The sequence below is a fragment of the Balaenoptera borealis genome (assembly GCF_965194805.1).
Source record: "Balaenoptera borealis genome assembly, chromosome: 2".
Lineage (NCBI taxonomy): Eukaryota > Metazoa > Chordata > Mammalia > Artiodactyla > Balaenopteridae > Balaenoptera > Balaenoptera borealis.
Window position 1 is genome coordinate 185043828 of NC_138867.1, and position 10134 is coordinate 185053961.

Below are 10134 nucleotides of genomic sequence, written 5' to 3' on the forward strand. Positions count from 1 at the left end.
GCTGGTTTAAGCCCCCTGTTCATGATGACTTATTCCAGTCACCCCAGGAGACTCACATTCTCAGAGCAGGGGGACCAGGGGGACCGGCCCATGGACACCAGGGTGAGGATGTGGTGGGACATGGGGGAGGACCCGGCGAGACTCAGGCAGGTTGTATCTAAAGCCCCAAAACTGCTTTCCTGAAGGGCAGGGGCCCACATTTGGTTCCTGGGGCTGGAACAGAACTGCTGGAACCCCAGAGAAGAGCTGACCTTGGCCACCAAGGGGCACACCGCCGGGCCCAGGCGCTCCCCCTGAGGACAGATGCCCTCCTTCCTCAGATGGCCTGTTCTGCCCGACGCAGCCCCCCTCGACCTCAGCTACCCCTGCCCCAGGCGCCCTTGGGGACCCGCAGCCTCAGCTATTTCAGGCCACACAGCCTCCCTGGCCCGCGTGGGCCGCTTTCAAGATGCAGCTCTTAGAATAGCTGTGGCTGTTTTCCCTGCGGCGGCTGCAGGGGAAGGAGCTGTAAGGAGGGAAGGGGCCGGGGGCAGCAGGAGGGGACAGGCCCTGCCGGCTGGGTGTCACCAGTTGCTCCTAGCCTCTGGAGGCCCAGGCTGGTGGGAGGAGGGGGCTGCCGTCGGGGTCATTCTGGGGTCAAGGCTAGGGGTCCCATCACCATCCCCACGGGTTGGGGGGAAACAGAGGCAGGGCAGGTGGAGGGGCCCCTTGGCCACACAGAGGGGCAGCAGAGCCAGGTTTGAGTCTGCTGCCTATGGCCTTGCCCAGAATGATCTTCTCTGCGGGGGTTGTGCCCCTGGTACACACGCAGAGCCTAACTAAAGACCCCTCCAACTGCCCCTGAAGCCAGAAGGGCTGGCGACTCAGCAAGTGCTTAATAAGTGCTCTGAGCATGACTGATGGGGCCACGTGGGAGAACTGAGACGGTCACTCGCTCACTGAACAAGCACTGCTTGAGCACCTTCTGTATGCCACACTCAGGGATGTGGGGGACAGCCTGGATGGGGCAGGGGCAGAGGCAGGAAGCAGCAGCCCTGGGGGCAGTGACATCACCCAGAGAAGTGAAGCAGGCAGAGGGGGAGGGAGAGGTTCAGGGTGGCCACCCACACCAGGCGGAGGGCGGGCCCGCAGCTGCTTTATTTCATGGGGGGACAGAAGGACCCCCTTCAGAACCCAAATCGAGCCCTTTTCTCTGCCCGGGGCTGGCCCTCAGACTGGAGGTTTCCCAGGGCTGGAGCAAGGGCAGGTCTCCCCTGTTAGATTGGGATGTCCCAGAGGAAGGAGCCGAGCGTCTCCCCTCTCAGACTAGCGGGAACAATTACATCTGGAGGTGGGGGAGCTGGTCTCCTTCCTCCCTGGACCCAAGAGCGTTTGGCAACATCATAGGAACAGAAGGAGTCATCCCCAGCTTTAGACCCAGAAAGCACAACGATTTCTGCAGGAAAATAAAAGCGGAAAAGAAAACCCTCAAGCCCAAAAGTGCATCCACCCTTGGGCTTGGCAGCATGAGATTTGTGGTTCTCGGATCTGGATTTAAACAGGAACCTATGTCCTAAGGCGAGGGCTCAGGACGGTCCGCTGTTCCCACGGGGCCACGGCAGGGCAGGGCAGGGGGTGGGCGCCTGGCCCCAGGCTCAATCCTCATCCTCGCTGGTGTGGATCCGGGCCTCCCAGCGCTCCACCATGGCGTTCTTGTGGCGGGTTACCCGTGTGGCCTCCAAGACCTGCAAGAGGAGGCACGAAGTCCCCATCAGGGTCCTGACGCCCCCAAAACAGCTCCCCTCACTGCTAACGCATAGGAGAGGCCTAGAGCAGGGGTAAAGCAGGACCATCCCCTCCTCTGTTCCAGACCCTCTACTCCTAGTAATAGTGCCAAGGAATGTGTTAACACATGCTGAGCTCCACAGTAGGGAAATGCCCGGGTCTGGCATTTTGGACTCAGCTCAAAGAGGGTCACAAATGTATTCCACAAATCCACTGAGGTAGCTGGCCTTCTACACATCTCAGATGAACCCCTCCCTCAAAGAAAATGCCCCTGTCTCGGGCCAAGTCAGCCCCAAAGCCATATGGTAAAGAGGCGGCACATGGAACCTCTTTCCACAATCTATGCCCATGACAGGCATCAAAAGCAGCTCACAGAAAAATCCACCTCAGGCAGGCACTATCAATCAAGAAGATATCCAGGGAGGTCCCCACACCCAGAAGAAAGGCTTCTGACGGCCCTGATACAATAGGGCAGGGGGCACAAATGTGGGAGGGAAAGGCTCAGGTCCTCGCCCCCAGGAGCACACTCACCTCCGAGTTGACATGGTCCGAGGGGTTGATGCCGGCATACTACAAGAAAGGAACATACGTCAGCCCCCAGGACCCTGTAGCCCTGCCCACCCCAGAGCACCCCTGGACTCAATGCACGGCCCCCTCAGTCACCACTGGGGGCAGAAGGGAAGGTCTTCTCTGCCCACCGTGGTCCCCCCAAGTGCCCCTCAATCACCCCAGACTCAAAGCCATCCACCACGCTTTCCCTCATGCTGTTCTCCTCAGTGAAGCCTTGGTCCATCATTTGCAACTGTTTTCTCTTTGTGAACGTCATCGTAATAAAGACAGTTGACATTTATGGAGCTCTTGCCGTGGCCAGGCCCTGCTCTGAGGTTGGAAGGGGGCTGTTCTTATTATCATGCTCATTTTACAGAGGAGGAGACTGAGAGTCAGAGAGGAGTAGGGTCTTGCCCATCACACAGCTGGCAAGCAGCAGGGCTGGGACTTGAACCCAGGTCCCTGGGCTCTACTCTGCCCCAAACCTCCAGGCCAGTCTGTGAGCACCAGATTGGCGAGGCTGGAGTTGGTGTTATTCTCCACGGTGTCAACAATACCCGCCCAGGGATGAGAGGGCCTCATGGTTATGAATGTGGGGTTTGGAGTCAGGCTTGGGTTCAAGTCCTGGCTTGGGAGCTCAGACTGTATGACCCTGGGCATAGGAGACTACAGCTTTCTCCAAAAAATGGGCCACAAAACATCCCTCCAGGGTGTTAAAAGCACAGTGCGTGCAGAGCTCTGAGACATCCCTCATGAGGTGTGGATAATAATCAGAAATAACAATGATGGTAATAAACTCATGAAAATAATAAGGATGATTTTGATAGATTGCCACAGCTCTCCTCCTCCAAGCAGAGCTGGCTCTCAGCCTTTGGCTCAGGGGGACAACCTCATGGTGGGGACCCTGCTTATGTGGCCCAGACATGAAGAGAGGCCCAGTTTACCCATTGTGCACCACACGTGTGGGGGACACAGGGGCACAGTCACTGGCAGGGCAGTGAGGGAGGCAGGTGTCAAACCCAGGTCACACCTGAGCCTTGCCTGACCTTCCCTGGCCCTAATGGGGAGTGTCAGACCTTGGCCAGGCCTCCAAGTGCATGGCAGGGCTCGAGACTCACCCACTGCTCATTCTTCTTTCTCTGCCTGGGAGCATCCTCAGCTGACGCCTCTGCCGTCCACACCAGGCCCGAGTGCAGGTGGATGGGGGTGAAAAACTGTGACTCAGACACCGAGTAGCTGCCCGTGATGCCTGGGGTGGGGGAGGAAGGAAAGGGCATCAGGGAGGAGCCCAGAGTCTCCTGAGGGCAGAAAATTTGTCAGACCCCAGCCCAAGAGACACAGAGTCTGGCTAAGAGGCTGGACCAGTTAAGGAGATGCGTGAATGGACAGACAGAGCAGACAGCAGGTTGCAAAAACTGATAGACAGATTGACCAAAATAGCGAGTCAGGAGAAACTGGATCCACAGATGAGCTGACCAGACAAGGAGAGAAACATTAAAAGTCACACGGGGCATATTTTGCATTGACAAAAAGGAGCAACTGACCAAGAGGCTAGGACATCTGTAAACCTTTATGCACCTAACAACAAAGTGTCCAAACGCCTAAAGCAAAGAACCCAAGGCAAAGTTATTTCTCCAAACGCTACTGCTTAAGCAGACAGACCAGCCACCCGGGGTAGTAGACAAAGTCCCCCAGATGTCCCCCCACCCCTAGCCTCTCCTGGCATCCTCATACCCCTCATGCCACCCTCCTCTGCTCCAACCTTTGAGACTCTGAGCAAAGAAGCCCTTCCCAGGACCCTGCCTCACCAGATGCGCGGGAGGAGCTCCTGGAGTCTTGGTCACAGCACTCGTCCGGCGGCGGGGAGAAGACCTCGGGGTACAGAGCGCTCCGCCGCTCCTCAGCCACCTCCCGCTCCCGCCGCAGGACACTCTCCACCTCCCTCTCCAGCAGCTCTGATGACTGGGACTTCTGTAGCCTCAGTGCCGGGGCCCCAGCCACCTCCCAGCCCCAAACTCGGGGGGCCTCAGCTTTCTCAGGCTCTTCCGGGACCCCGAACCTCAGGGGACGCAGGCGGAAGTACTCCCATCGCACGACACCCTTGTTGGCGCGCAGGGGTCCCCGGGGAGGCTCTTGCTTTGTGCTTGATGGTTTTGCAGAGGATCCCGAGGGATGCCTCTGGGACCCCGTGGCCTTTGGAGAGCCCGCAGGCCTGGCCTCATCTGCGGAGAGACCGCTGGGCTTGCGGTAGGTGTGGGAGGCTGGGGGTTCTCCCGGGGGCATCCGGGGGCTCAGGTATGGCTGGTAGGCATCAGGTGGGATGCGGTTCACCTTCCTCACCTCTGGTGTGGGGCTGGCTGCGCTGGCATCTGGGGTCGGGCTGAGGATGGAGTCTGAGCTGTGGACTCTGCTGAGAACGGGCCGGGGGTCTTCGGAGAACCAGTCGGATATGGACGCCCGGCCCACCTGCAGGCCCTCCCGCCGGTGGTCCTCCTCACGCTGCGACTCCTGAGCAATGTCCCGCTGCACATAGAGCGATGGGCGCCCCCTGTGCGGCCGCGGGGCTGCGGCCAGGCTCACCTTGCTCAGCAGCGGCCTGGCCGGGATCTCCAGCAGCTCCTGGTGGCTGGCCACCCGTCGCAGCCCCCTCTGCTCCCGGAGCTCTGCCTCCCGCTTCTGGGCTAGCCGGATCTCCCGCTCAATGGGCGTCTCCTTGGCGGGTTCCGGGGACCCCTCCTGGGACCAGGAACCAGGGTCGTCCAAGGCTTGGGCACCAGAGCTGGCGGGCAAACCGTGGACCCCCTTCTCTTCCGTGACCACTTCCTTCGCCTCAGGCTTGACTGGGACGACATACCCATTGACCAGGGGTGGCCCGTTCAGGGCCTGGGAGGCCTGGCTGGCCCCGGGTGGGGGGTCCCGAGGAACCCCCGCACGGGCGTGGGCCACCCCGGGTGGGGGGTCCCGAGGAACCCCCGCACGGGCGTGGGCCACCCCGGCGGGAGGGTTCGTCTGCTCCAGGCTCATGAACTGCCGCCTGGCTGTCAGGAAGTCGATCTGCTCCGTGTCGATCATGTTCTCCTCCGGCGGCGTGGACTGCGGTCGGCCGGGGCTCCCGGGCTCCCCGTGGTCAGGGGTGCCATGGAGCATGGCCACCGTGCCGCTCTTCCTGACCGCCTGGTCCTGAATGACCACCCGGCGCTCCCACTCCAGGTCACGTGGCCACCAGGGCGGGGTGTCCCTGGCCTCCAGATGGTAGGCCTTCACTTCCTCCTCCTCATCGTCCTCCGGGCAGGGCAGCCGTGGGGCCAGCTGGCCGGGGAAGACACGCAGGCTGAGGGATGTCCCCGTCTGCGCCGTTTCCAGAGAGGCCTTGTGGTCAGCAGGCCATGCCAGTGGTTCATCCTGGCCCCAGTCGCTGGCCACGGACCCCACGCCCACCAGCTCAAACGTGTAGCTGGTGTCGCCTTTCAAGGCCATGCCGGCCACACGGGGTGAGTGCGGGATGCTGAAGATGGGGTATCTGGTCACTCGGTCCATGTTCTGGGGGTCTCTGCCCAGCAGAGGATCCCAGGGTGTAGACGATCTGGGCTCACGGAGGGAAGAGAAAGACATGTCAGTCACCAGGTCAGAGCACTTGGGGGGGAAGTGCAATCCCACTCCCTTCAAGGGCAAAGTCCTGGCCAAGTGGCCTCTGTGACTGGTTCAGGGAAGGGTAGGTGACCCAGCCCTGCCAATCAGAACATTCCACCCTTTGGCCTCTGTGATTGCTTCAGGGTTGGACATGTGACCCAACCTGGCCAATGATGTGAAATCCTGGGACTTTGCAATTAATGTGGAAAATTGGACCCTCTTCCTGCTGGGCATATTAGGCTGGCTGGATGAGGCTGAGAGCTGTTGGGGGGCCATATGTGTCCTCTTGTGTATGCACCTTGCTTAAGAGCACCCCCAATCCCAACACAGCATCCTAAAAACATTGAGCTCCTGGATCCAGCCACACCTGAATCCCTGTACTGACCCAACAACTCGGCCCCTGTGTGTCTAACATTTGCAGGCACCCCTCCCACCTCCTCTGCCGGACACTGCACACCCTGCCGGGTGAGCCTCCCACCCAGTTCACCGCTTCCAGACCCAGGGCCACCCCTGGACAGCCTCTCTCCCAGGGCACACACACCCTGAGCTTCCTTCTGTGATTTTTTCCATCTGACATTTACAGATGAGCCCAGTGGGCCTGCCCCTCTCTGGGGTACGTCAAGTGGGGAAACTGAGACCCAGAGAGAGGTGGTGATGGGCAGACTCCCACATCTTGGTTCTCTCCCCTGCACCTGTCCAGCAGGACACCTTGTCCCATCCCAGACAATCCTCCTCCTCAGCACCATAAAACCAGGCTGGGCTAAGGAGCGCCTTGGACCTTGTCCTGCTGGGCTGGGCGACACCCTGACCCAGTGCTCCAGGGGGCCCAGCCCCCCTCCCAAGAGTCCCAGCTCCCTCTGAGCACAGCTCCAGGAGCCGTCGTGAAGGCCCGGCACCTGCTCTCACACCTCTGTGACTCCTGGCATCCTCACACCCTTCCCAGGGCTCTCAAGACCGCCATCCGGCCTCAGGCCAAACCCCCAAACTCTGCAGGCACCAGACCCCAAGGTCGACCCTCTTCCTCCTCTCTCTGCCAGAAGGACCCTTATTTCTGCTTCTCCACAGCCTCCTTAGCTACAGCCTACAGGACACCTCCTCCAGGGAGCCCCCCCAGATTGTCCCCACCCTCAGAACCTGTGGCCTGATCATCCTTTGTGTGCCCAGCCCGGCACAGTGTGGCGCCACCTTTTTACAGCTGAGGAAAGGAAGACAGGCTGTCCTCAACTCCTCAAGCAACCATGGTCCCTGGCCTTGGCCTCCTGGTGCCACCAGAGCTATTGGGTCCATCGCTGCATTTTTACACCAACTTGCTTGTAAAAGCTAAACATGGTTTTAAAAAGAAAAATGCAGACCCTCCCTGAACTGGAAAAGGGGCATCAAGCACATAAAATCGATCGTGGGGAACCATGTTACACCTAACGCAGTATCACGCCATCTTTCAAATATTGAAACTATAATTAAGAAAAAACAATATTAAAAAACAAGCAGGCTTGGGTAATAAATCCCAGCCAAGCGGGCTGAGCCTCTGTCCCAATGACGAAAGTGGCTGGGGGTGCACATGTCTTTGAAGGGAGAAGGTTGTATTTAAGGCCTGTCACCTCCCACCTGAAGCCATCAGCCAGGACCCTCTCTCCCTCCCAGGGGTCCAGGTGAGCATATCCTCCCGCAGCCCAGAGTCTGGTACACAGCAAGTACACAGCGGCTGACTCTCACTCTGGGTGCTCAGGGCCCAGGGTTCGGGCTCATTCTAGCCCAGACCCGGCTGCCCCTCCGGGCCACCCCTCCAGCCCCAGCCCACCCTGGACAGCAGGTCTGGTCCCCGCGCCCTGCAGCTCCCCTCGGAGGGCAGGTGTGGCAGGACTGACGCAGAACCATTTGCCCAGTGCGTGGCCAGAGGCTCACCCAGCAGGATTTATAAGCCACATTCCGGGAAGAAGAACCGCACGCCCAGAGGGTGTCAAGTCTCCCGGTGGGTGGGGCAGTGTGGGGGACTGCTCCTTCCTCAGCCCATTCCTTCTGGGTGATTCACTGAGGTCAGTGAGGTGGGGTCCCCCTCGCCTGCGTCCTTGGGCAGGTCTCCCTTCCGACCTCAGTGCCCACACCTGGGCAGTAGGTAGAGTCCAGAGCACGCAGCTGCCACCACGAAGGATTGCCACGCAGACCCGGCACCCTGTCCCTGGTATACAGTAGGCGCTCGATAAATGCTTTCACGGCAGTGGCTGATGTTATTATTTATACCCTGGATCCACCACTGATCTCAAAGTGACCTTGGGGCAGGCATTCCCTCTCCAAAAGCCTCAGTCTCCCTGTCTGTAAAGTGGGATGTTGCTGACCCCACCGCCGGGTGTGGGGAGGAGCAAGGAGGCCTGAGTGGGTGCCTGGCGCAGAGAAACCCTCGGGGAGAAACGCCCTCTTGGAGGCCTCGTGGACCCTGTGCAAATGAGTAGTAATAGAGCTCAGAGCCTCCCAGCTCCTGGTGGGGCTCCTCGTAATTGGGCATCTCACACCGGCAGTTTTTTTGCCTCTCATAAGAGCCTGTGACGAGGGGACCATTCTTGTCCCCAACATATAGCAGAGGGAACCGAGGCCCAGAGAGGGGTCACATCAGGGAGTGACAGAGCAACAGGTCTGAAGCCAGGTAGTCGCCACCGACTTCCCTCCAGGAAGCCCTCCTGGATGGCTCCTCCCCAGCCCCAACTCTGTACCCTGTGGATACCAAAACCGAAACTGGGTTTATGGTCCCTGGTGCCACACACCTGCTTGCTCATCACCGCAACTGGCCTCCCGCCCTGGGGCAAAGGCCTGCTGGAGGGGCCTGGGGCTCAGACAGGGCAGGCCACACAGCAGGGATGGCCTCCTGGACTTCTTCCATCACTCGGGGCTACAGTCTCCGGGACCCTGGCTGGCAGAGCCCCAACCCCTGGACACACCTGGACACTGGGCCAAGTCTCTGAACCGGCCCCACAGGATCCCAGCTGCCCTCCCAGAGGCTGGACACCTCCCCACGCTGACTGCCCCACCCCCGTCCTATGAGCCCCCTCCTGTGAGCCCTCCGATCCCACGGGAGGGTTGTAGGCTGCTCAAGGCCTCCCCAAGCAGGGCTCTGGCTGGTGCTAAGCGTCTCCCCAGAAACCTCCAGAATTCCCAGAACCAGTGGGGGGCCCTGTGCCTCTGGCCCTGGGGGTGCCGATCAGGCCCCTCACTTAGAGGGTCAGGGCTCAAGGCCCCTTGGATTTGGGGTCCTGAAGCCCAGGGTGGAGACTGGGGACCTGGCAAGGTTCAGGGATGGGCCTCTGCTCTCCTGGGCGGGGGCAGCGTGGGAAGGGCACAGACCTGGCCTCAGAGCCAGCCAGCGGGTACAGAGCGAGAGGAGGCCCCCGCCAGCCCCTGGGACCCCACTGAGTCCGGAGGGGGCTGAGGGTGGGGCTGGGGGCTCCCTCCCTGTACCCTGAAGGCCCCGCCGGTGAGCAGATGGTGCCGCTGGCACACAAACCCCCATGCCAAAAGCAGAGCCCACCCCACTCAGGACCCCCGCCCGCCCAAGCCTTGCGTCCATCCGACCCCTCCATTTCCCCAGACTCACCTCTCGGCTCTCAGCCCCAGCAGCCTCCAAGCCTGGCTCTGACTCTGTGGACGGCACAGGGGCCTCCCAGCCCCGCCCTGCCCCAGGTTGCCAGGGGACAGAGCCCCGCCCTGTGAAGCAGGTGCACCCCCTCCTCCCAGGCCCCACCTGGGCTCAAGAAACAAAGTCCAGAGGAGGAGAAAGACGACACCACAGAGTAGAGGGCAGGCACCACGCCCACGGTGCACGGCCCCTCGGCCCCCAGGGGCCCCCAGCCCACAAAGTTGCAGCCAGAACTCACCCAGAAACCTTCCAGCTGCCGTCTGGCTTTCCCATCACCTCTCAGCATAGCTCAGAGAGGGGCTGTCCCTTGCCCGGGGTCACATGACTGGTCCACGAACCAGCTGCTGTTTCTCAGAAGGGGGGGGTTCAAGTCCAAACCCCCACTGTGCCACCTGGCTTAACCCACCCTTTGGGGCCATTTCCCCAGAGAGCTCCTTTCTGGGACCAGCCCAGCTTCCTAGTCTCTGGGGGGTGGTTCAGCTGGGCCTGGGTTCAAATCTCCCTTAACCACTCTGAGCCTCTGTTTCCTCCTCCGGGAAATGGGACATCACAGGGCTGGGAGATGC

At 60.5% G+C, this 10134-nt stretch overlaps 1 protein-coding gene across 4 annotated transcripts; it reads right to left on the reverse strand.

The window, feature by feature from the left end:
- Positions 1-1513: 1513 nt before the first annotated feature.
- Positions 1514-9572, reverse strand: MISP (mitotic spindle positioning). Of its 4 annotated transcripts, none has more exons than XM_082383145.1 (5): positions 9527-9572; positions 4122-5896; positions 3432-3562; positions 2296-2334; positions 1514-1724 (listed from the first exon to the last, which is right to left on the reverse strand). In XM_082383145.1, exons 2-5 carry the CDS (start codon positions 5848-5850, stop codon positions 1635-1637), a joined length of 1989 nt encoding a protein of 662 aa, XP_082239271.1. In that variant the 5' UTR covers positions 5851-5896; positions 9527-9572; the 3' UTR covers positions 1514-1634. The 4 variants fall into 4 exon arrangements, with proteins under 4 accessions (XP_082239271.1, XP_082239272.1, XP_082239273.1 ...); XM_082383146.1 differs by having other exon boundaries at positions 4122-5901; positions 9523-9569; XM_082383147.1 differs by having other exon boundaries at positions 4122-5901; positions 9527-9552.
- Between the last annotated feature and the right edge of the window lie 562 nt (positions 9573-10134).